Source organism: Penicillium diatomitis (genome assembly GCF_028827545.1).
Source record: "Penicillium diatomitis strain IBT 30728 chromosome Unknown utg000003l_segment0_segment0, whole genome shotgun sequence".
Taxonomy (NCBI): Eukaryota; Fungi; Ascomycota; class Eurotiomycetes; order Eurotiales; family Aspergillaceae; genus Penicillium; species Penicillium diatomitis.
In genome coordinates, this window is record NW_026623175.1 from 1,911,711 (window position 1) to 1,938,238 (window position 26,528).

General features: G+C 50.3%; 9 protein-coding genes across 9 annotated transcripts; 4 read left to right on the forward strand and 5 right to left on the reverse strand.

The window, feature by feature from the left end:
- Positions 1–2,524: 2,524 nt before the first annotated feature.
- On the forward strand, positions 2,525–3,013 carry N7539_002855 (uncharacterized protein; the record flags this gene model as incomplete). Its single annotated transcript, XM_056932458.1, has 3 exons — positions 2,525–2,729; positions 2,820–2,884; positions 2,957–3,013. 3 exons carry the CDS (start codon positions 2,525–2,527, stop codon positions 3,011–3,013), a joined length of 327 nt encoding a protein of 108 aa, XP_056792417.1.
- A 266-nt stretch (positions 3,014–3,279) lies between these two features.
- On the reverse strand, positions 3,280–4,296 carry N7539_002856 (putative TIM barrel metal-dependent hydrolase; the record flags this gene model as incomplete). The annotated part of the gene is made up of 1 exon (XM_056932459.1): positions 3,280–4,296. One exon carries the CDS (start codon positions 4,294–4,296, stop codon positions 3,280–3,282), a length of 1,017 nt encoding a protein of 338 aa, XP_056792418.1.
- Positions 4,297–5,725: 1,429 nt separating this feature from the next.
- Positions 5,726–7,527, forward strand: N7539_002857 (uncharacterized protein; the record flags this gene model as incomplete). The annotated part of the gene is made up of 3 exons (XM_056932460.1): positions 5,726–5,813; positions 5,941–6,363; positions 6,443–7,527. The coding sequence occupies 3 exons, from the start codon at positions 5,726–5,728 to the stop codon at positions 7,525–7,527; spliced, it is 1,596 nt and encodes a 531-aa protein (XP_056792419.1).
- Positions 7,528–8,154: 627 nt separating this feature from the next.
- Positions 8,155–9,916, forward strand: N7539_002858 (putative metalloreductase Fre8; the record flags this gene model as incomplete). The annotated part of the gene is made up of 3 exons (XM_056932461.1): positions 8,155–8,539; positions 8,620–9,467; positions 9,506–9,916. The coding sequence occupies 3 exons, from the start codon at positions 8,155–8,157 to the stop codon at positions 9,914–9,916; spliced, it is 1,644 nt and encodes a 547-aa protein (XP_056792420.1).
- A 91-nt stretch (positions 9,917–10,007) lies between these two features.
- N7539_002859 (uncharacterized protein) lies at positions 10,008–10,736 on the reverse strand (the record flags this gene model as incomplete). The annotated part of the gene is made up of 1 exon (XM_056932462.1): positions 10,008–10,736. One exon carries the CDS (start codon positions 10,734–10,736, stop codon positions 10,008–10,010), a length of 729 nt encoding a protein of 242 aa, XP_056792421.1.
- Positions 10,737–12,036: 1,300 nt separating this feature from the next.
- On the reverse strand, positions 12,037–14,905 carry N7539_002860 (putative C6 transcription factor; the record flags this gene model as incomplete). The annotated part of the gene is made up of 5 exons (XM_056932463.1): positions 12,037–12,898; positions 13,054–13,390; positions 13,573–13,902; positions 13,968–14,518; positions 14,838–14,905. The coding sequence occupies 5 exons, from the start codon at positions 14,903–14,905 to the stop codon at positions 12,037–12,039; spliced, it is 2,148 nt and encodes a 715-aa protein (XP_056792422.1).
- Positions 14,906–17,977: 3,072 nt separating this feature from the next.
- On the reverse strand, positions 17,978–20,458 carry drs1 (putative ATP-dependent RNA helicase DRS1; the record flags this gene model as incomplete). Its single annotated transcript, XM_056932464.1, has 2 exons — positions 17,978–18,667; positions 18,728–20,458. The coding sequence occupies 2 exons, from the start codon at positions 20,456–20,458 to the stop codon at positions 17,978–17,980; spliced, it is 2,421 nt and encodes an 806-aa protein (XP_056792423.1).
- An 805-nt stretch (positions 20,459–21,263) lies between these two features.
- N7539_002862 (uncharacterized protein) lies at positions 21,264–22,500 on the reverse strand (the record flags this gene model as incomplete). Its single annotated transcript, XM_056932465.1, has 2 exons — positions 21,264–21,447; positions 21,524–22,500. The coding sequence occupies 2 exons, from the start codon at positions 22,498–22,500 to the stop codon at positions 21,264–21,266; spliced, it is 1,161 nt and encodes a 386-aa protein (XP_056792424.1).
- Positions 22,501–24,109: 1,609 nt separating this feature from the next.
- On the forward strand, positions 24,110–25,008 carry N7539_002863 (ADP-ribosylation factor family protein; the record flags this gene model as incomplete). The annotated part of the gene is given in 6 exon segments (XM_056932466.1): positions 24,110–24,168; positions 24,228–24,338; positions 24,398–24,521; positions 24,535–24,639; positions 24,699–24,779; positions 24,877–25,008. The coding sequence occupies 6 exon segments, from the start codon at positions 24,110–24,112 to the stop codon at positions 25,006–25,008; spliced, it is 612 nt and encodes a 203-aa protein (XP_056792425.1).
- Between the last annotated feature and the right edge of the window lie 1,520 nt (positions 25,009–26,528).

The window sequence follows — 26,528 nt, forward strand, 5'->3', positions numbered from 1 at the left end:
AGTCTGTGGGATCACCGGATGGGCTGGCAGGCATGTGCCGAAGCAACACCTTTGTCAGTATCGGCAAGCATCTGAAAGGTGTAGATATACTCGAGTCCTTGGCATGACCTAAACTGGAAGGATTCTCGCGCGTTGTTAGTGTTCTGTGCAGGAGGGATCTCATGTGATATAAAAAATTGAATTCTTGTTTCAATTTCGACCTATACAAGCCAAAGACAAGGACAAGAAAGACAGCCTCTTTCCCTAGGAGGATCGAGCATTCAAAAGGACATGGGGTATCTAAGCAGTCAGGAGCATCAGGTGCTCTTCAAGCAAATGGACTCGACACACCGAGAGTGTTCGAGTTCACCTCAAAAAAAAAGAAAAAATTGACAAAGGAACGTGGTCGCCAGTTGGAATGAGTGCCCTCAAGTATGAGAGAAGAGCAAAAGCAAGGACTCTCATGGGAAGTATTGAATGCGAAAAGGGCCAGGGGCGAAACATGGCCACAGCCAGTGAGCAACCGCTGACCTATCTTCTCTTTCAAAAGGTCAGGATCAAAGGTACTGGTCGCTCAACAGCCATTACTGTCTGCTGATGTTGACGCTCATGGGCCAGGGCTTGTAGTATGGACGCTGTTGGTCAAGCCTTCGAGGAGCATTGAGCGCGGCTGCTAATCGACCGGGTGGAAGCCATTTGCGTTTGCCCGCGAATTCATTGCACCAGGCCTCGACCTCACATGCAAAGAGAGAGAGAGAGAGAGGGAGAAAGATGGATAGAGAAAAGAGAAGATTCGACTCTGATGAGAGATTCGACCAGTTTGACATCGATAGACCGTTGTTGCATCGTTCTTGCCCAATTCCCTCGGCTTATATTGCGGCTGGGCCTGAGGAAAGAGGGAAGGACAGAGGGAGTTGAGAGTCTTGCCGCGATTCAATAGTGAGAACGTGGAGTCTCGTGGTACTTGTTCAACGGCAGATGGGCCTTGTGAATTGGATTCTTTTTGGTAGACCCAAGCCGCTCGAACTGATGATGTTTCGTGAGGAAGGTTGGTCGACAAGAGGTAAGGCGGCGTTGGATTCACCAGTTCGCCACGAGGTCTAATGGTGGTACGCGATAACGGCAAAAGAGAGCAGGCAGATGCACAGAGGAATGTAAACCTTGCGGTCCATGTCGGTCGAATTCTTGGTGGATGAGCGCTTCATGGTGGACGGAGAGGATCGTGGCAGAGCAAGAAGAGTCTGGTGTCAAAAGATGGAGGGGCAAATCGAGAGAATGAGAGGACAAAAGGAAAAGATTCAAAGTGGTATACTTGTGTGTTCTTGTACTCCTGATAAGCAAGAGGGGGTCCCTCCGTTTATTGGCGGCGGGGGAGCCTGTCGGTGCATCCAAGGACTGTGCCACTCGACCAATCAGCACGGTCACTCTCTTGCCCTGAATGATTAGCTAAGCGTTGGGCCTCAACAAATGGGCCCGTCACGGACGCTCATTGGCAGAACCCCGGCAGATGTCAAGTTCCCATGGCATCCGCTGATGGCGACACGTGAACGGTTCCCTCCACACCGCTGGGCAGAAGGAGGTATTCACGCTTCAGTGATTTCCGTGTATACCAAATGGGGAAAAGCCCGGCGAGGGGCAACAACCCGAGCGCAAGCCCAGATGACAATTGGGCGCTGCCGGGCACTACTCCTACTACCTGCCATGCCTGGTAAATGGAGCCATTCGGGTAGTACTACTGAGTACCGTAGTGAGTAGTACTGAGTACTAACTACTGAGTCACTGATAGTTGTAGTATGGTTCCTCAGTATCTTGATATTGCTTGCCGCCTCAGGCAGAAAGACCGGGGAGCCACAATGGTCACGTGGCTACCATGCCCATTGAATCGAGGAGTTCATTTAGGAGTAATTACCGGAGACGATCTATTGTGTACATACATACAGTCATACACATATAGGTAACGGCACTAATTGCAGATGCGACCTGTAATACAATCATCAGAGTCTAATCGAACCAAAAAAAAAAAAAAAACACGATGGTACATACAACATACAACATACTATCAGGAGCATATCCCTCCACACACTGCGAGCTGGTCCCACATGTCATAGGCACAGTACCGCTCAGCTTCAGCTTGACACTCAGTGTTTTGCGAAATTCGATTTCCCTCTCGTTCAAGGTAATCGCTCATGGCCGTACGCCTGGCGACGCGGTGTTTACCCTCCTGTCCGACTGCCCACATTCAGGTCCAGACAGCGGCATGTAAGGGGAAGGGTTGGGCATCCACTCGGGGTTCCAATGAACCACTACTCCTCGCGACTTTATACCTCAGTATTCAAGTCAGTTGGCCAATCGAGGCGTGTAGTTTTGACCCTGCAATTACTCCTGCATAGCCCTAGAAGCAAGACTCGAAAGGGCTGCCGTGCATCAGGTGTTCACCTAAGCCTCACATAATACATCAACTGTTTCTCGCTCCTCGAGTCCTTTGCTCATCCAGTACTGCGCCCATTTTGCTTCTCGTACCCAAGTTCAAAGCCCACCCACCGAAATGCGCTTCTCAGCCTTCATCTTCACTCTCGCCGCCACTCTGGCCGTCGAGTCTATCGCCCAGTCGACCGATTCATCGGGGACTCAGAAGATTAACATGTCTTGCAAGTTTGCCGCAGACCACACGGGCATGGTGCAGTACCCATACTGCTGTCGCGACATGAAGCCCGCACGAAACAATGCCAAGGCCAACGAAGCGGTGGATTGTAAGTCATCGTCTCGATCTCGACGATTGCTTCACCGGAGCGAGAATCATCTCATAAAGAAGCGAGAACTAACCATTCTGCTTATTACAGGTCAGCTTTTGACCGTCCCGCAGCTGTGTGAGGACCAGTCCCGCCCTGCGTGCTGCTATACTATTGTAAGTGTTGCTTTCATGGAAGATTGGTTCTTAGTATGCCTCCCAAGTCTAACAATCTTGCGCACCATCTAGGGCCCCAAGAAGATTTGCACATCGCATGTCATCTTCCAGAACGCCGAGGACGTCTAAGCAGATCTTTACACCTTCAGGTTGCTGCGTTACCGCACAGCTTCGAGGTCTTGTTGATCTTATGAGGAGCCAGTGATCTTACAATGTCAATATTATTCTTGATCGAGAAGCCGAGGAACAAGCATTATCAAACCAACAGGGAATGTTTCACCTCATATGCGAAACGGAAACCAAGCAACAAGCAGTAGCGCCACACAGAATAATCAAAGTGAACAACATATAGTACTGTGAATTGAGGTCCTGTATGACTCATGAAGAACGTATGTTTATTTAGGAAACACGTCTAGCATTCGCTCAGTATTGCGTCTAAACAACTTTTCCGCCAATTGAGAGTCATGCGCGCAAAGATCCAAGCACGACTCGGTGAATGGGCTGATATCGATGCCATCAAACCGCGTGTGTGGCCAATCTGTCGCAAAGATGACTCGGTCCGGTGCTATCGTAAGAAATTCTCGGGCCAGGGTCTTGAGATCGTGCATGTGTTGGTCCTGAGTAAGTCGATACGGGGCAGATAACTTGACATAGGTATTGCCGGCTCGTAGTAGTCGAATCAGAGAGCAAAAACCAGGAAGAGAATAAGGATCCAGCCCAGTTGTTCTAGGGCCCCGAATCTGGTTGATTAGATCGGGACTTCCGAAATGATCAATGCACAGACGAACACCCAGGCGCTGCGCCACTGCTTCGATTAAAGGTATTGTCCTCATCGAAACATACAACTCGATCACCCAGTTCCGGGGGCGGGCAATTTCTGCATGGAGGAGCAGAATCTCCTCCATTTCAATTTGATTCATGATTCTCCCCACTGATTGCAGGTTCACACGGAGGCCACGAACTCCAAGCGCATGCCAGTCACCCAGCGTCTCAATCTGGATGGTTGAAGGGTCGACGACCACGATGCCGCGACCACGCAAAGGACCCAGCTGTTTGAGTGCGGATAACAAACACGCATTATCCGTACCGTAGATCGAAGGCTGTACCAAGACGATGTTTTCAAAACCCAGAGACCTCTCGAATGTGAGGGCGTCGGCAAGGGAAGAGGTTCTTGGCTTGTATACTGCAGATGGAGAAATCTGATATTGATCAGGCTCGACCACGTGCATATGACCATCCCACGAGTGCGCCGGCAATCGCTTGCCCACAGGTTGAGAAGGCGTTGTAACCTTGTTTGCTCTGCCGGCATTCTGATATAGACATCTTTCCCATATTCTACATGAATTGGCTCGCGGCGTCAAACATGAAGATGCCTTGCTCAGAGCAGTTTGAGGTCGAGGTGAGGCGAGCATTCTTTGAACGTGCAAGGCTGGGATGCATCAAAGAGTGAAGAAGACAATGTCAAGTTGTGATTATCTTGGCCTCTGAGACTCGGAACGAGAATCACCGAAGGCAGATCTCCTAAACCGGGTGAATGCCCGGCATCGAGTTGGCCCTACTCAAGATCATGTCGTCACCTGTACTTTATCGGTCAACGTCCGTCCATGTCCTTGCATTGGTCGAAATCAATCCCACAGTTATCGATCTCCTGGTCTCAGAGAATTTTGGCGTTGCTTTCTCTGTCAAGGGGAGACCACGGAAGAAGCTCCAATGATGCGCGCGACCCACATTCGGCTAAATGATGGAAGATAAAGTGAAAGAGATCGAGCCCCAGACGCACTCTATGCAGTAGACTCCGCGGAACTTCTCCGAGGCTATCACATGGCTAAATGAGATACAAGATGAAGGCCGAAGGGAACATCGAGTCTTGGTGACTCTGACGGAACGGAAACTTCTGTTTGGTCCATCAGCTTGCAAATTTCTCGACTATGCAGTAGCTGCGTTCAAGTCTTTTCTGGTATCGCATTAGAGCGACTCGAAGCACAGGGCTCCTTTCGCTCGCAGTTCGTCGATCAGTGGAGGCAAATATCTGACTCTGACCACTCACTGCCCGTGCGAAGCTCTGATTGCTTTGGACACTAAAGGTGGGATGGCGCAAGTGGAAGGAATTTACATGGCATCGGCTCGTTCAAATTCAAGGCACTCTACGCGCGCACGTTCAGGTTCCTACTTTTTACTTTTACTGAGATCCGTTGTTCACCAGGTTGTCGTCTTGGTGGTTACAAGAATTCGTCAGCAGGGCAGTGTCTTCTGACTACCTAGGGACTACCTGATGGAACACGTGAGCTCATGTGACCATGTCGAACCTTCCACGATACACACGCAATAACTTAGAATCGTGGAACATCGCACTTGACTCGGGACTCAGGCTCACGAGATTGAGATGAACATGAAAATAATACAATTCAAATTGCTGTTGCAGAACCACGCATCCATTGTCGTCTAGCATCTTCTCATCTAGGAGCTCGCTGAGCGGCAGTTTCAAAGAAGGAGTTAGCCCAGTTGTCCAGCCAAGGCCTGCTCGGACGTTGACCGAGATCGAGAAATTTTTTTACAAATGAAGCCTTTTCAAGTGGCGATCGGGATGCCAAGCGCAACCCAGTCCGCGACCGTCTGACTGACGGTCCAGGTGGTTCTCTGTGATCCACATCGAGCCCAGGCAATCTATTTCATCACCGTCAACTGGGTAGCCTGTCGAGTCCCATCTCTTAGATTTCCCCAGATTCCCCTGGGGCCTCCACTTCTAATCTAGTGCTCTTTAGCGAACAACCGTCGCTGAGCATTTTCGAAACTGCAGGGTGCGTTTCAGGCATCAAGGGAGCACTCACCACTGTCGCAGCCATGCAATGGCTTCAGAGCTCCAGATGGACCACTAGCCCATACTACGCGATGGTGATTATGGTGATTGCGTGCGGAGGTATACCAAAAGGTGAGATTCTGACGGAAGGATGCTGTCCGCTTTTTTGACAGTCTCCAATTTCCCGCGGTTTTTAGAAACAGGAGGGCTGGCGTCCGTATATAGGGCTAATGTCAGAAATGTCATCCGCTTCTTGCAGGTTATGATGAAGGAGGCTACAGTGCGAGTGTCAAGCTCGAGTCGTTCAGAATCGACTTTGACTTGGTGCCCTCACGATGGGTGGATAATCCTCTCGGTCTTACGAATCGCGTTGCCAATATTACCTCCTTCAGCGTCTTGGGTGCAGTGTTCGGTGCACTCCTCGGTCTGGATCTGAATGATCGATTGGGCCGTTTAACATCGTGGAGACTCGCCTGCATCATCTGGGCAATTGGAACCGTGATTCAGCTTTTCTCGTGTGGACTTTATGGTTTGCTTCTCTTTGCTCGTATTTTCGGCGGGCTCGGTGCGGGTCTATTGACGGTCACCTCGCCTATGTACTTGTCGGAGGTGGCACCGCGATCCACGCGCGGTCTTGCGGTCAGCATGTATATGGTGGTTCTACTGGCAGTGCTCGCAATGGGTAAGTGAAACAGGTGTATTTTGGACAGGTTTCCTTTGAATGCTCAGCGAAACTGATGCTGTGGACAACCTGGTCACAGGCTTTTTCATCAACTACGGCGCCAATCTTCACATGGCCGTGACTCGCTCCCAGTACCGCTTGGTCCAAGGGATCCCACTGATTCCAGTCGGCATCGCCTTCGTGTTATCCTTTCTGTGCCCCGAGACTCCTCGGTATTTGGCGTCAAAGCAGCGCCATCAGGAGAGCAAAGAGGCATTGGCTCTCCTACGAGGACGTGTTATCACCGATCCCAGCGTCATACTTGAGTTTGAGCAGATTGACCAACAGGCTCGGCAGCAGGCCAGCCTCAAGTCGATCTCGCATTGGCATGCTTTCAAGGAGTCACAACTGAACGCTAATTATCGTCAGCGCTTCTGGCTTCTGATGACCATGCAGACAATTTCTCAGTGGACCGGCGGGAACGGTATTACGTTCTACGTGACGAGTATCTTTGAATATGCCGGGATTTCCGGTGTCGGCCTCTCGCTCATCTCCTCGGGAGCCTATGGCATTGTCAAACTGGTGATGACGATCGCTTTCGCCTGGGGTCTAATCGATATATTTGGTCGTCGTCGTTGCGCTCTCACTGGACTTGCCCTGCAGTTGACAGCCCACATATATATGGGTATTTACATGGGTCTCCAGCCCGGCTCAGCAGGCAACAAGTCGGCTTCAGATGCAGCCATTGCATCCGTGTTCGTGTACGCAGTGGGCTGGTCGATCGGTCTGTGCACCATTCCCTATCTCTACGGCACGGAGATTTTTCCAACGAGCATCCGCAATGTCGCATACGCTGGCAGCATGGGCCTTCACTGGGCATTCCAGTTCGCTGTGGTGCGCGTTACCCCCAACATGTTTGAATCCCTCCAAGTTTGGGGTGCTTACCTATTCTTCGCAATGATATGCACTCTGGGTCTTATCATTCTTGGTATCTGGATGCCCGAGACTGCCCAAGTTCCGATTGAACTTGTAGGCGAGCTCTTTGACGGGCCATGGTATCTTCGCTGGCGAGCTCGTCCTAAATATTGGGATGCTGTTCCTGAGTCGAACGAGACAGTTGCTCCCGAAGAACCCGATGGAAAGAATGACAGATCCCAGTGGAAGCAAAAAGAGAGCGAAGTCTAAATGCCTGCTCCGAGAATTTCGCACCTCCTTCAGCGCACATAAATTGGTTTCAGAGTCGTAGATCCGTATCATGCTTCATGTCATTAGTCAAGGGCTTACCATGAAATTTCATGGTTGAGTCCGATGACTCCAACATTGTAAGCTTGCATGAATCACGATTGTGGGAAGGCGTTTGTCTCTATCCCTCAATTGCTTTGTGAAAGATCGGATTATTCCAGCTCCTCGCGATCGATCAAGTCGGGCAGAGCTGAACGTCTAATTTCAGATGAGGCCATTTGGTTAGCATCATATTGATACTATTGGGGTTGCCTATATAATTCTGACTTTCTTCACTCGCCAGAAAGGAGTTGAATGTTGCAGCTGTCACCGACTCAGCACTGGGGCCACGTGCGGGAGAGGGGAAGCTCGGAGATACGAACCCGGCAACTCCGACTCTGGCATTGAGTTTGAGTTGGCTGGCTGGAAGAACTCTAAAACTGCCACAATAACCAACAAGTTGCAAATACCTTTCTCCGCAATAACCTTGGATTGAAGAAGAAGATTGTGGTCGGAGTTTCGTGAGAGCCTCCATCTCAGTTGCAGTATACATGCTCGAGCATTTGAGATCACGCGCAAAGGCTACCCACGATGGGATGGCCTTATCAATTTCTCGAGCTCACTTCCGATGAGAAGAACCGCCGCCGAGAACTTCTTGATCGATATGCGCTGTATGCGCAGGTATCGATACTGATTCCATTCGTGTTATATGCTGTTGCGCGCTTCTGTGTGTGGCTGGCGCATGGAAAGGGATGGTTCAGATTGGGATATTCACCGTTGGGTCAATTGCCTGGGGTCGCGGCATCTACTCGAGCGAAGTATGTGCAATCACGGACAGCCCTTCAACGGCGCAGGAAAGTACAGTGGTGGCTGGAGGATGAATTCGCCCCGGGCTGGGGGCTGAGAGGACGTTGGATTGCCGCCATCGTTTGGGCGCTTTGGCTGCTGGTTCTGTGTCTTCTCCACACGGGAAATGGTGAGCCTATATCGCGCATGACGATGAGCTTGACATATGGTCACCCTGCGAAAAGACTCGGCTCGCTGACTTTTCAATAGACTACATACATATCACAAAGCGATTCGGGATTATCGCGGCATCTCAAATGCCGTTGCTCTTTCTTCTATCAATGCGGACGCGATTTTCTCCGCTTACTACCGTTCTGAGATCCTCACATGAGCATATGATTCATTGGCATCAACTGTGCGCTCGTATTGTCATGACTCTCATCGGTCTTCATGGAGCTTGGTACTTGAATTTTTACCTGCAAAAAGGCATCCTCAGAGATCGTCTGCAACACCAGCATCCACTCACAGGCCTCATCGCTCTCATGATGATTTGCGCGATTGCCACTACCAGTCTGGAGAAAGTCCGACGGTGGAGCTATCGAATCTTCATCTACTGCCACATTTCCGCCGGTTTGGCAATTTGGCTTGTCCTGCTTTTCCACGCAAAACCACTTCGCTTGTATGCTGCCCAGAGCTTGGCAATTTACGCCGTCGACCGTGTGCTTCGATATTACGACACTATCACTGCATCGCCCATTATCACTGAAATACCCCAAACGAATCTTCTCAAAGTGGTCTTGCCAATCGCGCCGAGAAAGCTGGCTCGCTTTGGAACTAGTCCGGGACAACACATCTATCTGTCTTTCCCAGTCACAGATCGTTGGCCCTGGTGGAAGAGCTTGCTTTCGAATCCTTTTACAGTGGCCGATATCTCTACGGGACAAATCACGCTTGTGCTGCGAGCACGACAGGGACCCGTGACGCGCATGCTTCTGAAGCATGCGGGCCATGTCAAGGGAGCACCGATGCTGAACATTGAGGGGCCATATGGAGGATTCCCACCCATGCTTGAAATAGCATCAGGTGTTGACCGCGTCTTGCTCGTGGCAGGGGGGTCGGTGCAACATTCATATTGCCCGTGTACATGGCATTACAGGAGCAGCTTGGCGATGATCGAATCCACTTTGTTTGGGCTCTCAAATCTGCCGCCGAAGCGGGCTGGACACTTGACTCGGAAGAACAAAGATCGGTGCAGCGGTCAAATATCTCAATATACTTGACTGGGAGCAATCCGAATGGCAATTATGGTGAGGTATCAGACGACAACGGGGTGGAGATGAATGTCCTACAATACAACAACACCGCGATTTCAGGGCTTCAAACGCAGACAGGACGGCCTGACTTGAGAAAGCTTGTGGATGACATGATGAGCTATCGGACCGAAGAACGAGTTGCAGTGATCTATTGTGGTCCCAAGAATATGGGTCGAGAGCTACGATATCATGCCGGACGATGGGTAGCCAAAGGTCGACACGTGAAATGGCATGAAGAATGCTTCGGATGGTAATCATTCCAGAGCATCAAAATATTTGAAAATGCGAAATCAGACCATTCGTCCATAATTGTCATACCCTCGTCGGTCGGATCTCTCGAAAGCCTCACGCTATTGCCCATTTTTCATAATGCGCGACCGCCAGAGCCGTCATCAATACCAGGTTTTTCAAATCGACCGTATTCAGATCACGATTCTGATCGACTCCGTCACAGTAAACAATTCCATCGCGGTTCATGACCGCCAGTACCGCGCCTCCGGTCAAGCCGTAATTTGGACAACTTGAAGGGCCCTTGACTCGACAGACCCGGGTGTCGAGATCCAGTCTAAACGGTAAATCCTCAGGGATCCCTTCCATGTAAATTGAATCTGGTGAGCATGAATAGAACATCCATACAAGGCTGTTGGCCCCCAGCGACGAAGCATCTTGCCGCGGGTGCTCTTCCTCATGAAAGAAGTGGTAATAATCCGAGTCAATCTCGGTGAACTTCCAGCGCTCGCCGCTCGCAAGAATGTCGCCTCCACGACTTGAGAAGCATACGGAGCAGCGGTAAAAGGGAGGCCGGTCGATGTCGACAGCACCAACTATATTAGCGTGCGAGAACCGAATCGTGTCAAGGCCCATGGTCTTCTGGATATCCGTGTCCTTGAGGGCATCGGTGACAACCAAGTCGTTGCTGTTCAGTTTAATTGGGTTCGGGCCAAGGGTCGTGATACAAATCCCGAAAAGCAATGATGATGGTCTCCAGACATTGAAACCATCGCAATTCATGCCCTGACTCCAAGAAGAGGATTCTCGTATCTGGCCGCAGAGTGCAGGCCCGTAATGGAACATGCATAGTCCATCCGTGACTGTGGCTGTGATTCTAGGCCGAGCGATACGTAGAATCTGTCGACCTGGGAATTCCGCCAATGCTGGCGTCTTCGATAATAAAGACGGCACCAAGGAATGCTGCTCGTGCTCCTTGTTGACGTCGGACCTATGAAGGGACGACCATCACCAGTCAGAAACCACGTCGAGCCAAAACTGCTCGAAGTATGAGTGGAGGTTCAGCCATACATTAGACGAGTCGCCTCATCGTCCAAGGTGCAGTCCATCCCGAGCTCCACAAGTCTCTCCAATTTTTAACTGCTCAAATGAAGCGGATAGGTGTGTGTTCTCGCGAAACGGTCCGGATGTTGAGCATCGCCGATCAAGACGATATGGAAATGCCAGTGGGGATGAGGGCCTTTTCAGAGCCTCAACTCAAGGGTGGGGCCGCATCGCCTCCACCATCCGATGCAGCATTTATTTTTAGCGGCGCGATTGAGCCGCGCATATTAAGCCTGAGGCTGAGCGGCAGAGGATGCGCGGGGTGAAATACAGAGACCTAGGGGGTAGGAACTGGGTTTGTTAGCCAATGCAGCAGTTGAGCAAGGAAGGCGATGTCAAGAATTGCATGGAGCTTCGGGCGAAGGTCAATTCTGTCTATTCTGACTCACATGCAAAGTCCCTGGACAATGGACACTAGGTTTATGCGATGGTGGTACTGTACTTGTTCTTTACAACCGCGTTCGTACCGATCTTTTGATGGAGAGGGTCTTCCTCAGGTCTTTATTGAAGGCCTTTTGGAATGGTCCCTTTTCCCCATATATTTCTCCAAAACCTTCCGCATAATTTTGCTGATCCCCCGACCATCTTTTCTGATTCGGCCAGTTGCAAATCTTCATAATTATTCCTTTGCGTCCGATTGAATTTCGAGTCCCTATGTAGATCGTATGCGAACTAACGTCCAATGACGTCCTAGTTCATTGGTCAGATGAAGTGGGCATGTTCATCGGTCTTTGAGTCAAATTCTGTACATCTATACATGTGAGGTCTGATATTGAAATGTCAATATGCTAATTTGAAATTGTGATTTGAGATGCAAAAGGAATCCGGTGAAAAATATAATATGGATGAGAGATGCTCCATGAAAATGCAAGTCCGTGCCAAAAGGTCCATTATTACTCCTCGGCACAATGTTATAAACGCTCAAGTAACTATCGGGGAATCACCAGAATCAAAATTGATGCAACGCGCCCAAGCGACCTTCAGCAGAATCCTCACAGTCGGGTTGCTTGTTAAGTTTTCGTACTTCCTCAGGTTCCACCCATCAATGTGGTGGGCCCGTCCATTCGCCTTGGAACGGAGTGGCCATCGTCGTTGACATTGGTTGTGCATACGAGAATGCCTCAAACACCTCAGGTGTGATTTCGTAGCCACTCTGATTATCCACCGTCATGAGAGCATTTGGCATGCCACCCAAAAGGTGTGTTGGCACCATCTGAGGCATTTCACCAATGTGAGACTGACCGAAAGCTCCACCTGGTGAGCTGAATGTGTGATATTCGGGAATCATGGATGCGTTTGCTGTGGGGTCGGAGCTGACAGAATGGGAGGTCATGGCGGTACGGCTTTGTGGTCGCTGATGCTGTTGATGATGAGTTTGGTGTTGTTGCTGCTGCTGTTGCTGCTGGTGGCGGTGGTGTTGGTGTTGTGGTTGCTGCTGCTGTAAAGCAGGAGAGACATGACGAGAATGGTTGCTGCTGGTAGGAGTAGAACGGGAGCGGTGGCTTGGATGTGATGACTGAGGTTGGGAGTATGATTGCGAGTGTGTGTGCACCGAGCCGCTACTGGAAGGATGTTGCGAGTCAGAGTGAGTATGCCGATGAGGAAGCACAAGGTGCATATCGATCTGGAGCTTTCGCGCTTCTTGGTAAATGAGTCCGAGGGCAGTGGTGATGACAGGATTAGAAATCTTGATGCGCTCCAGCGTAGCAATGCAGAATTTGAGCTTATCTAGGGTGCCTGGTGCAGCATACTTGAGCGCTTGAATTTCCAACAAGAAGATGGAAGCGGCGGTGTAAATGCTGTATGCAAGCGAAAGGACGACGTGATTGTCGCCAAAAGTGCGGCGATAGAGGTCGAACAGCGAGAGGATCGAAGTAGCCGAGGCCAGACACTGTACGAGATGGCTTTTGTCGTAGGACTCAGGTCGGGTTTTCAAGAGCGCTCGAGAGCAAAGGACCGGCCGATGAAGCAGTATGTTGACGGTATGGTAGAAACAACTGATGGAGTGACCGGTGAGTCAGTGCACAAGCAAGAGGAGAATATTCTTTGTGATACATACTTGAGTGTCATTATATGGCTCGGCGGAGAATACGGAGGCAAGTCCGCTGCCACAAGTTTCAAATAAGTAGGTAGTTCATCCCACCAGTCGCTGAGGTTCTTTGCTTGTTCCCCAACACAATCGAAGAACTCAGCTTCGGTACTTTGACGCATGGGATCATAGATGTGAATAAGAATCTGATTCAAGACCTCTGCGAGACCACACATCTGGATAAAGCACGAAGTCGAGTGCGCTTGCGTCGGTGGGTAATGGGCCCCATCTGGAAAAGTGACGCCATGAGGGGCCCAGCTCTCGACCTCCGATGTATCATCCACTGGATTCACTGTCAGAACTTTCACTACCAAGAAGGCTTTGTCAACGAACACGAAAACTTACAAATTAGGCGAGGCGGGCTGACCTGCGAATGCTGCATCGCGGGAGCCCGTCCAAAGTACAAGGAGATAACTTTGTCCCAGAAATAGCAGCTCCAGAATAATCGATTGCGAATCTCGATATCTTCATCACTCAGCTGGGCCGCACCGAGATATTTGCGACTGTCAATAGAGATTCCGAGATCCTCCAGCATCCGAAACGCCATGCCGCTGTAGAGCCAAGCTTGCGTCCTGTTACCTTTCCCACATTCTTGCGCACTAAGCAGCAGTAGTGTCTGAACAGTAGGAACACTGGCTTGTCCGCTCTGAACAATCTCAAACAGCCCAGAGACAGCCCGCCGAGAGAATAGAGCACCCCCTTCGTAGGAATCGAGAAGCGGACCAATCTGGGGCTCCGCCTTGCACCATCGCACGGAATGGGAGAGGATGGCGTTCATCAAGGCATCGGAATAATATGGACCTTGTATCTTCATGTCACCTGCAAGAAAACAGGTCAGTGTTTGAGAATGCCGAGTATTTCAAACGTTCAGGAAATAGGCGTACGTGTGAAGGCCGGCCGATAGATAAAGTTGAACAAAGGCTGAATCCAACACCAATGGGAGTCTAATAGGTATTGAAAAGGCTCCTGATCGAGCATTCCGGTCTCTGTTAGCATTTCAACTTGGACCCCAAACACACGGTTTCCATTATTCTCTCGTACCGGAATCGAAGCCATTTGCTCGAATGCTCGTTCTCGCCAAGCACTATGAACCAGTCGCTCCTTGCGAGCTTGGAGCTCGTGCACCACGAGAGCAGTCGGTTTCGTCTCGCTCAGTAGACCACTTGGTAATTGAAACAGACTGGTCGGTCCATGAAAAGATATTCTTCCATCGGTTTCGATACTCAGGCCTTCAAAGTCTCGCGCCATTTCTCGCGAGTCGTCACCAGCGGATCTGACCTTGTGGCCAGCACTCGAGCTAGATTCTGCCAACGAAAGTGGAGAGCTCGCCTTAGGCACGTCTGTGTCTGTGGGCTCGCCTCGAGCTTTGGAAAGAGCATCTTCCAGCTGGGCTACCCTGGCCTCGAGCTGTTTCGTGTATGACAAAGTTGGGGCTCTGTAAGCGTTGATCGCGAGAAGTTAGCAATGGGTTGGAGTGAAAACATGCACCAGTCGGCGCGAGTTCGTCATCCCATTTTGTGAGCTAATATCTTTTTAACATGCAAAGTGCGGTAGCCTTACAAGCTGTAAATGCATGTCTCGCCTCGCGCAGCACAACGCGAGCACGCCGGGCTGGCTCCGTTACACTTGACCTGTCAAACGCCTCTAGGGTTAGCTTCAACATTAATCATTGCATTCCGCAATCCACTTTCATCTCGTCTCGGATTCTGTCCGACTTGAGGAAACTCACTTTACGTTTGCGACAAGCCTCGCACGAGAATGCACTCTTCCGTGGCAGTGCACTTTTCAGCGGCACATCAGACATGTTCTGATCATCAGCCATCGTCGAGGAGAGGTACTTTCACGCTGGCAACCCGATGCTGCCGGGTTCCATTGGTCACAATTGAGGCCCATATGCCGATTAAATGCAATACGAGAGAAGTCGGGCACCAGGGATGAGGAGGGGAAATTCACGGCGAAATTTCTGGCTCCCGAGAGAGGCAATCCGGCGTGGGGCGACTGTGATAATCGCGGGGACAATCAGAGTGTTTATGATTTAACCTTCTTTTGGCATCGGTGGACCAGGAATTTTGTCCATTGCTCTAGATTTATCATTCTGGCGTGTCTCTTGGGACCCTCACTCAGATACCGGGCAAAAAGACCCGAAGCAGAACATCTGCGGACTTGCGTTGAGAAAGATGCCGCGACACCTTCCTGGAGAGAACGCGGTTAGGGAAATTGGAGAAGAGCGACATCGCAGGGCTGCGGTCTCGGGCACTCTTCGGGTGAACCGCGCGCCCAGCCGTTTCTCACAGCGAATATCGTGACGGTTCTTGTTGCCTCCGGCAGTCATTGGATGGGAACCAGGATTGGTGACTGTAGGATCGCCTTGAAGCCGGGTCGGGAATTCCTGGATCCGTTCAATCTGAGCCCTCGGCATGCGCCATGCACTGTGAGCATGCAGACTCCTTCTTTTTTGGCTCTGATGATTTTCCCTTTAACCCAATTTTGAAAGTGCTTGATCCGATCTGGCCCTCGTTCTATGGTTCGAGTGGAAATCCCCCGAAATCAGCTTTATTGGGTGGGACGGCGGCACTTGCAACAAGAAGCATCCACCTCTCATCCTCATGGATATTCAGATTTCAGATACGAGGATCTTCGACGGAGAGTGGCGGCCTTCATCAACCTCATCATGACGACCCAAGAGGTGAGCGATCGCTGGATACATTCGGCCCTCTCTGGTCACTGCGAGGATAGACAGTCAGCGGGAGTTGCTTCGCGTTCTCTCCTTGAACAGGCCCTCTCTGCTCGTTCGCTCTGGGTCTCCTGCGCACGGGGGAACCAATGAAGCCCATAGGTACCGGACTGTTGGGAAGACGGGAGGGCATGTCTTTGAGACGGCGGCGACATCGCCCAATTGATCGCTGAGGTTTCCAAGTAAGTCGTGGGCCGCGTGGGTCGCCCGGTATCCGTGGCTAGAGGCCGTCTCGCCTTGGCGACAGTCGGGCGCACTCACGGAGCGAATGGCAGATCCGCTCCTGGCAGTTGAGGAGGCATGGGTGGACCTCCAGAAGGATGGGGATCCTCATGCAAAGTTTGGAGCAGGGCGGCAAGCTCAACAGAGTTGGGCTAGCCTGTGCCTGAATCCTGGGCCCTCTGGAGAATGAATGATTCCTGGGAATGAGTAAGGCATTACGATATCAAGCAGAGGGAAATGCCGGAATGTCTGTGGGATGTCGGGAGATGCTTGAATACTACTCTGGTACGTACCTGCACCATCCGCTCTCAGTTAGAAGGTACCTTAGTCACGTTTTGGCGCAAGCCGATATTCCCTCGACAGGGTACCGTCTCGTGACAAAGGATCGATAAGTCCCATGGCCATAAACACTCGTCACGCACAATTATGAGCCTGGAGTGCGCTGTCAGACAGCTTCTTTTCAATATGCCATAGTGAAGACTTTGTTCTCACGAAGTCGATTGACCTTGACCGGGCACCACTTTCGGTGAAGCGTGTCTGAATAAGGTATTCTAATACACGAGTCATGTAAGCGTCCTTGCTGCACACTCATAGTACTCGGCGACTCGCACACACATTGCCAAGTTGACGAAAGTTGTCAGGGGATGAAGGGCCTGCGCCATGTGGGTTTCACGCCGATGAACCTTCTTTTTCTTTCTCTCGGTCGATGATCCTCGCGCATAGTAACGGCTCAACTCGGCCTCACTTCCTAATCTCTCGCTTGTTCTGGACACGAGAGCCCTCCGAGACATGCCACTCTCGGCATCGCAAGTGATCCATCCAGCGGGGATGCGCTAACCAGTAGTCCAAGCGTCGAGAGGAACGTTTCGCACTCCTGGATTCCTGGGACCTCACATGGCCGGAAGACTTAGCGTATAGTGATGTGGATCTCGATGAGTCGCATGGCCGGTGATCGGCATCAGGAGGTATGTCATTGAACGGTTCTGGACTTACTGTGGCGGCACGTTACCCACTACCGGTGTTTAGTTGACTAGAAATATGATACACTACAAAGTATCTGGAACGACTCGAACGAGTACGTTATGCAATGATGAATATGTAGTTACTAGTTACTAGGTAGTTACCTATGTAGTACCTTATGTACTAAGTACTTGTCACTACCAGCCTACCAGGTAAGTAGGTAGTAGGTAACTTACAGTAGGAAGTTGTAACTATATGAGTGAGTAGTTACTATGCAACTACCACGTGAGTACGTGTAGCTAGTCGCAACTCGCTAGTGCTACTAGCATGAGTAAAGTACCGGAACAGTCCGGAGAAGACATGTTTGGTAAGAGCCTAAGAGGTAATACTACTGGAATCCCGGTGCCGTTGCTCACATGGTATTACCATTAGGCCATAAAAGGTCTATGCCAGACTATTCGATACGAATAGTCTGCATGTAACGGTATATATAGTCAGTTGATCCGTACCCGCCTTGCGGCATGCCTCTGGGATCACACTACCTAGGTAAGAAGGTAGTAGTAGACTTACTCACTACTACAAGTAGTTAACTACCTGTTAAAGGTGATGACTAACTCGTACTGTAGTGCTAACTAGGTGGTTAACTAGTATATACCTAGTATGCTGAGGTATCATGGACTATGGAGCACGGCGACACCTCTAATGCCTAGGCGCAATACCAAACTTGAGGAAATTGAATTTACAGGGGTGGGTAGTTGAAGAAGAGATGAATGATCACGTCAATGTGATGCTCAAGTACAGTACATGTATGCCTTTTGTTCCTCCCGTCTCCAGTATTTTGCTTCCTCCCTCGATCGAGGGATTCATCTCTCATCCCGCCATCTATACAAGGTTTGCAAGGATGTATGCACAGTGCAACGCTCCCAAGCCGCCACCGATCATCGACAGCGGACTTCTTACCCCAATGAGACTAGTCACCTATTTCTTCCCCTTCTTCTTCTTATCCTTGCCTTTCGTTTTGGGGGCATCGCGCTCCGATTTGCTCTTTTTCTTCCCAATCATTCCCTCTTGTCTCAGCTTGGCATCATCGAGTCGCTTTCGATCCTTGTTACTCAGCTTGACTTTGTCCTTCTTGGAATTGCTGTCCGGGCCATTAAGCTCGGTCCGGCCCAGCTTACGGGCGGCCCGTTTTTGCGTCTCCGTCTCAAACCAAGTTCGTTTGGGACGAGACATGATCTCCTGGCCGTGCTTCATCAAATTCTCGCTCTTGTTGAACTGCATCTCCGCCTGTGCCAATTGCTTCTCGGTCTTCTCTTCTTCAAGGACCTCTTGCACCTCGTCGGCAAGATCATCAGCCCTTTGCGCCCATTCATCAGCAACGGCCATTTCGACAACCCGACTGACGATCTTAGCACCCTGAGCCTTTCCTGACTTGACGGCCATTTTGACCACTTTACGATCAGGCTCGGCAGCAATTGTGCAAGCACTTCCAGAGCGACCGGCACGGGCGGTACGACCAACACGATGCAAGTAGATCTCGTGACTTTGTGGCGCTTCGTAGTTGATGACGGTCTCGACGCCCTTGATATCCAGACCACGAGAGGCGACGTCGGTGGCTAGGAGGAAGGAAACCTTGCCGTCACGGAAGTTCTCAACGGATTTGATACGCTGGATTATATACGTTAGCTCTACTGCTCATCGGAATTGCGAGGGCGTGGCACCGCATACCTGTTCCTGGCTCAAACCACCATGGAGCTCCGCGGCCCTCAATCCAAGTAGACCGAAAATGACACGGACTCGATGCGCTTCCTTCTTCTGACGGAAGAAAATAATCACTCGCTGTTGGTAAATCTCTTTGCAAAGATATAGAAGGTAACCCAGGCGCTTATCCTCGCGACCAGGTCGCAGACGGACAAACTCTTGAGTCAGAGTGACGGCGGTCTTCTTCTTCGCATCAACCATAAGTCGCACGGGCCGGTTGAGGCCGACACGAATCAGCTTGTCGACGGTATCAGTCATCGTAGCAGAGAACAGCATGGTTTGACGCGACTTGGGGATCGTAGTCAAAATTTCATTCAACTCATCCGCAAATCCATCTTCGAGCATTCGATCGGCTTCATCCAGAACGAGAATTTCTAACGTGTCCACCGTGAAGCTCGGTGAGTTGCGCATGTGATCGATGAAACGACCCGGAGTCGCAATGATCACATCAGGGCGCTTCTTCAAGACATTCTCTTGTTCACGGAGACTAAAACCACCGACAAGCTGACAAAATGTCACATCCGTGTAGGTTGCGAGCTTGACTGCGACGTTGTAACACTGAACCGCCAATTCACGAGTGGGCATGAGGATGGCGACACGGCTGGTCGGAGTTTTGCGAGGACGGAAAAGAAGACGCTCGAGAATGGGAACGATGAAGGCGCCGGTCTTACCGGAACCGGTCACGGCACTTCCGACAATGTCTTTGCCCAGAAGAGCGACTGGGATAGCCTTACGCTGAATTGGTGTGGGATCTGTGAAGCCGACGGCGGCTAATCCACGCAAGATGGGACGCGATAGGTTGAAGTCTTGGAATGAGCTGTTCGCCGTAGCAGTTTTGTTGTCGGCGTTCTCCTCAGGCGCGAAGAAAGCCTTGCGCTTCTCAGCCTCCTCTTCGTCTACCTCGCTCTCAATGTCAGACTCACGGTCAGAGCCGACATCGTCAGGATGCTGAACGGGGGTGGCGACGGAGTCATTGTCGGATGCGGCATCATCATCATCGTCAATTTCGTCATCTCCTTCGCTGTCGCTGTCCTCTGGCCCGGACCCGGGCTCAGGGCCTTCGGCCTCACTCTCATCCTCCCCGTCTGCTCCCATGCCGAATGCGTCCTCGGCAACAAGTTCGTCGTCTTCAAAGTCCACGTCCATGGCCTCATTGCCTGAAGGGTCTTCCTCATCTGAGCCGCTAGCGCTGTCGCCATCTTTCTGAGCCTGCTTCTTCTGCTTCTTTTGATTCGCAGCTTCCTGCTTCTCCCTCCTCCGAGAGATGATATCGTCAATGTCCACGGCCTTTTTGTCTCCTTTGCCGTTCTGCTTCGAATCTTCCAAGCCCCAGCCGTCAAAGCCCTCGGTGACACCCTGATTGGCCACACCACCAACGTCAAATTCGAAATCTGAATTGAGCGCATCGTCTTCAGCCCCCGGAATATCCTCCTCTTCGACATCTTGCTCTTCTTCAGAGTCCTCGACCTTGGCTTGGACTTTGCCTTTTGGTCCCTTCACCTTCACGTTCTTCTGCTTCTTATTCTTGATTTCGGAAGAATTGGCCTCACGTTTGCGCTTTTTCGAATCGGTGCTGGGGAGCTCTTCGGCAAGCTCGTCACTCTCGTCGTCGAATCGGGGAATGTCTTCATCGTCGGACAGTGTTAGAACGAAATCGTCGTCCTTAGGGGCGCTTCGTTTCGACCCTTTGGGAGTCATTGTGAAGACTCAGGAATGGAATCAAATCCAGGAATTAGAGAAATCTTGTCCTTTGTGTTTCGCTTCCAAATAGCGAAAAATCGAGTGATTTGCAAATCCCTATCGCCGTATAATCTGCACGGCAAGAATTAACTGCAGAAAAAAAAGTTATCCAGGCGGTGAGATTCCGGAATACAGGTGTCAGGCACAATGTCTGCCCTGGCTCGGAGGTGGTATAAACTCCCTCAGACCGCCCGGCCCTTACTTGAAGTTACTAGTAGTTAGGTAGTTACTGACTGTTAGTAGTTACTACTTCAGTACTTACTACTTAACTTACTAGGTACCTAAGTAACTTAATTGGAGTTCCCAGCCATTATCTTAGTCAGTAGCAAAGGGTGATACCTACGGAGGTACTTGCAATAGTCAGCAGACTCAACGCCCACTGTAGCTCGAGGCAGTCACCGCCCTGGCTGTGAGGGACCCGATCATGCTAGATCTGCTTTTGTTATATCGTCATTCAGTGTCTCAATGACTACGAGTGTCAATGATCAGATATCGCTCTTTGGCGGATTCTTCAGATCACCTGCTCCGGCCTAACCAGTGGACAATGATGGTGTGTGCAACACTGTCTTTCCTTCCATGTCAAAAACTCCCAATATCAATCATATGTTCGGTTATTGGTTGAAGACGTCATGACAGCTTAATCACATCTTCTTTATCAAGGACGACTGGAAAAGACTTTGGCCAACGAAATTTTCTGAAATAGAGTTTTTCTATGTCCAAAGCACCCGACAGCATCTACTCCTTCCATGGACCTTCATCCATTTCACCCGACCTGCCCTGTCTGCTTCTTTTCACGCCATGTGATTTCAGCTCTGCTCAAGTGCTGAGCTTGTGAGCTGTTATCTTGTCCGGCCGTGATCTGCCCCTGCATGTAAGCGTCTGGGTACGCGTCTACCGTAGTGGGCTGCTTTTTGTTGATACCACGGCTCAGGCAAAAGAAGTTCTCACTAATACAAACTTGTTCAGTTTATACATCCCGCAAAAACACAAAATCTCAAAATCAATGGGCTTTGGAAAACTCACGCATGGCCATGCTTTGGTCGGTCCTGTTTCGATTCACCTTCATATTTGAAGGCAAATCGTCTCATCAGCCAGTGCCAGATGTATGCATGCTCTTCTTCCCGCTGTGCTGGGTAAGAAATAGCGCATGTCAACTGCTTCAATCGAGGCAGTGACTTCTCCATGAGGTCTTCTAGTTGGCATTCGGTGAGGAACTGGGGTTGATGATTCCAGTCCATGATTGACAGAATACAATCTACCAGCCGATTACCATAGCCACGGCCATTCATCTTGGGGCAGACATAGACTCGCAAGTCACCCAACAAAGAATCGCCCTCGAAGATGTCAATGTAAGCCAACCCGCAGATGGTTTCATTGCCGGGAATCGGAGTCGTTGTTGCGGAGCTGCTCGGAGAGGCGTCGACTTTGACCAGGATCAAGAAGGGAAGGTTTTGGATCAGGCAGACTTGAAGGAATTGGAAGTAGTCTGCAATGGTGAGGAAATTGGACGTCCAGTTCAGTGCGTATCTGGTCGAGTACCAGTTGATGATTCGGAGGACATCCTTGAAGTCTCCGAGTTTCGCTGAACGCACATAAATGTGCTCTGGCGAGGGCATACAGAAGGGGGGAGATGTGGGTTGAAGAGACCCTCTTGCTTCCTCGGGGCCTGGCGTGTATGTCGCTTGCTGAGGATACCACATCCTCGGATACTGGCCCGTCACTTGAATGTGGTCATCCGCATGAGTCTGACGCATAATTTGAGTGGAATGCGTCGCTTGTGTCTGATTATGCAGATGTCTAGAGTGAGTACTTGAACTTTGAGCCTGATCCGTGGAGACAGCCTCAGCTTGTCGATACGCGCGTTCCCATGCTGGTTGGTGGACGGGCGTGTAAATCTTCCACGGCTCGGGGTGCTCAGCGAGGACTCTCTGATATGCGAGCTCCCACTCAAGCCCCATGCCATGGCTCAGATGTGTGTTGTCTTGCCGAACTGGATTCATCTTGAAGACCGGATCGGTGACGAGGATTTGCAGCGTCGGTAAGGTGACGGCGAGATGATTTTATCAACGTCCTGCGTGTCAGGTTGAAGTGTCGAAGGGCGAAAGGGACGGGAGAAAATTCAGTATCTGTTGAGATGAGTTCCTCACACGGTGAAGACGTTTGCTTTTCTGTCTATTTCCATCGCAGTCTCGCAGCCTCGCGGCCTGGGCCTGCCCAAGAGCGCTCGGATTGAGGTATGATGTCGTCTCAGGGGAAGGGATCAGAGTAGATGGAAACATTCTGGTCATGATTGAGGATAGGTCAGAGAAATCCGGCAGAATTATCACTTCGACACTCGAAGCTTTGTCAGATCTCCCCTGATAGTTGAACGTGAAAAGACATTCCATGGTATAGGGTGCGCTTTGAGTCTTGCTCAATCAATTGAAAGCCGTTCCAATCGAATACCTCTTCTCGGTGCTCAATTTCACGAATGGCAAGGGAATCTAGACAACGAACTGCCATCTTAGCACACAAATGGAATCATATGGGTTGGTTGACGAGGCGCACAAGGCATGTATGTGATATGAGACAAGGATATTCTGACGCTTTTTACCATACAGCGAGTAATCGTGAACGTTTGAACCCATCATATACAGCGGGAGCGACATCATGGAATCTTCCACTGTGGCCTCGATTGTATAGAGCGGTCTCCCAGAATCTCTTCAATCCTTTGACCGTGTACAGATCTGCACCGTTGCCTCAATTCTCTGTTGCAGCACCAGCCATTTTCCTTTGGCGTATGCTCCGTTGAAGATGTAGAATCTGATAACACTCCGACTACTAAGATAACGGTGCAGGAGCCCTAACCAGAAATGATAAGACAGCGTGCAATGAGCACATCGCTCTCTGTATCGTCTTTCGATTGATCGGTCATTTCATCTTTCAGCCTGTCTTTCCGTCCATGTTTCTGTTTCTTTCCCTTAATCTTTCTAACTAATCTTCCATCAATTCTTTCGTTTATGGTCTTGGTCATCCCGATCATTCTTAAATTTTATCCATGAAAGTCGTATAGACCTACCTCGACCCCGAGGGCTGACGGAAGCGAGTGTGGCCGAGTCCTACGCACCTCAATAATGGATGCCTAGCTATAATCACAAGCGCAGTGAAACAGAATTTTGAGAGGCTCATTGATGTGTTTTTGACAGGTCCTCATAGGCAGCGAAATTCATTCAGCGACTCTCAAAGGGCAACCCGAGTATCGCGCATCAGCGGTGCGCTAGTGGAAATTTTGAGCTATATGGACTCTGATTGATGTTTATTGACACTGGTAACAAACTCGGGGCTATCCTGATGTAACACCGATAAGCCACTTCAATAGATCAATGATGCTTTATCAGCGAGGATGAATTGAAATTCTTCGAAAGGCAAGCTCGAAGCAAGTGAAATTCTTGTGAATGCAAGCCGTTGAATCAAGCTTCCACTCGGCGGTAAAGCCAGTTTGGTCGGGCCGAACCCGACAGGTGTCGATAAAGCGGAGGGTCAAATTGGACGCCGCCACACCCCAGAGCCGCCGCTTCTGCCCCTCCGCAACACCCAGAGAGACTCCCCCAAGTGGCCACTGAGGAGATCATGTTATCGATATTGAGAAAAGCCCGGCTGAAGGACAAGGAGATGAGAATTCTGATGCTGTATGTATGATTGACCCACTTGATGTGAATGACACGGTTCTCATTGTAGGGGGAATCAGGGGTCTCGACAATGCGGGCAAGACCACCATCGTGAAGAAGATCATGAATGAAGACGTTACCACCGTCAGCCCCACTCTTGGGTTCATTATCAAGACTATTGACTTTGAGGGGTGAGTTCCCTGTTCCTGTCCCGTAATTTGAAGTGAAACTCGTCCTAACGTTCAGAAAGATACAAGTTGAACATATGTAAGCCAACTTGCATCCGTAGCTGGTTCTGGAAAAAGATGCGGCGCTCCATCATGGCGGCACTGACAACCATATCCAGGGGACGTGGGTGGTCAAAAGACCCTGCGGTCATATTGGAAGAATTACTTTGAGAAAACTGATACCCTGGTGTGGGTGGTTGATGCTACCGATCGTCTTCGTGTCGATGATTGTCGACAGGAGCTGGCTGGACTGCTCTTGGAAGAGGTACGTGCCGTTGTCCATGGTCGCAAACATTTGAATCATTGAGCTGAAATTATGGCCAGCGCCTGATGGGTGCTACTTTACTGGTTTTTCTGAACAAAACCGATGTGGAACATTGTATGACAGAAGACGAAGTCCGACAGGTAGGTCCAATTACGCCTCGACAGGCTGCCATCTCACAGGAGCAATGCTACCATCGCCGGTCTGATATACTAACTTGAAATGCCATACCTTCACCAGCGCCTTGAGTTGGATCTTATTGTAACGCACAAATGGACCATTCTGCCGTGCAGTGCGATGACAGGCAAAAATCTCATCGAGGGGTTGAATTGGGTGGTACAGGATGCCAAGGATCGTCTATTTTTATATTAGGCCTTCAGACCAGGAAGCGTGGTATGGAAACTGTATTTCCACACTCCAATGCCACAAGGTATCTGCCAATTTTCGCAAAAGATTGTCTTGAATCACCCATCATTAAAACGTAGAATTCAGCTGCACCTCTGGATGTATATGGTCCGTGATATCCCTAGGTAGCTAGGAGCGCCCGGATAGACATATCAGCTGCTGGGTACCTCCCCCGCCAAGCTACGAAGCCCCTTCAGCCTGGTAGGCAATTGCCAATGTGATTACAGCCTTCCAGTGCCGATATATGGAGACAGCTATATACCGTCCACCACGTTGCATTCAATAAACACGCTAGCACATCTAGGTATTTACCTGATACGTTCATGAATTCAGCGTATCTTTCCATATAAAGAGTATTGACTGTACGACCCCTGATTCAAGCACAAGAGTACCAGGCATTTTAGAGGCAGGGGATGGATTGTCCGACAACCTGTCCGCACTCCGCAGTACAGTTGGGAGAAGCCCCACTCTGGAAGTTGAACAAGTCCAAAATGATAGTCCGAGTGGAGAAGCCAACTGCAGTAGTGCAGTCAACCGACCATTATGCAGCACTAGTGGACGTATTCGATCGTTGAATATCAAAGACCAACCGACCGCAGCTTGATCGGTAGGTTACTATCGAAAGACCCAGGGGGGTTTTTATCGATCAAAAGAGGGATAAGTAGTTACCATCTTGTAGGTGTTGGATACGTTCCTGGTTCCTGCAGGCTGGCGATGGTGGCGACATGGGAACAAGGTCACGTGTCACGACACGGGAAGAGACTGGCCCAACGCCCTCACCGCGTCAACATGGTTCCTATTAGCCTGACTTGGGATAGCCTCATTGATGATTTCTAGCAATCCGCCGTCTTCGACTAGCAAAGTATGGGATAATCGACTCTAGCAAAGGCGCCCAAGCATGTTGGGCGAGAATGTCGTTCCGAGTGGACTCGGAATGGGGTCTTGGTTGCCGGCGCTGCAAGGAACGGTACCAATGATTGATCCATCCTCGGACTGAAAGACCATTTGTCGTCCATGACCACTATCATTAGGTTTCATATGATCTCATCTGGTTCACGATGCTAAAATTCTCAACCAGCCGTCACCCTGATCATTGTGAATCACCGCTAGGCTCACCCGGTTTCCCATGGCATCGGGCAACGGAACCAGATTTCGCAATCGTCAATTTGCGGCTTCATCCCATGGAACCCGTAGCTGGTTATTTCCGAGCAAGTCAACGACCCAGACTGAAGCGGGGCTGAACGGCCAGGACCTGATCCACTCCACAATTGTAAACAAACACAGCATGCGAGGAGTGGATGACTGAACGGTTCACTCACAGCGGTCGGAGCGTCGTCGAATCGGTCAAATTATGGAAGCGTCAACTACAAGAGAGTCCATCTGTTCGTCTTAAGGCATCAGGCGCACGTTGAATAGGTATGCTAGCATCGGAGGCCAAAGTACGAATGGTCCGAATGACAATAGAGGTACATGGTCCATTTGGGGCC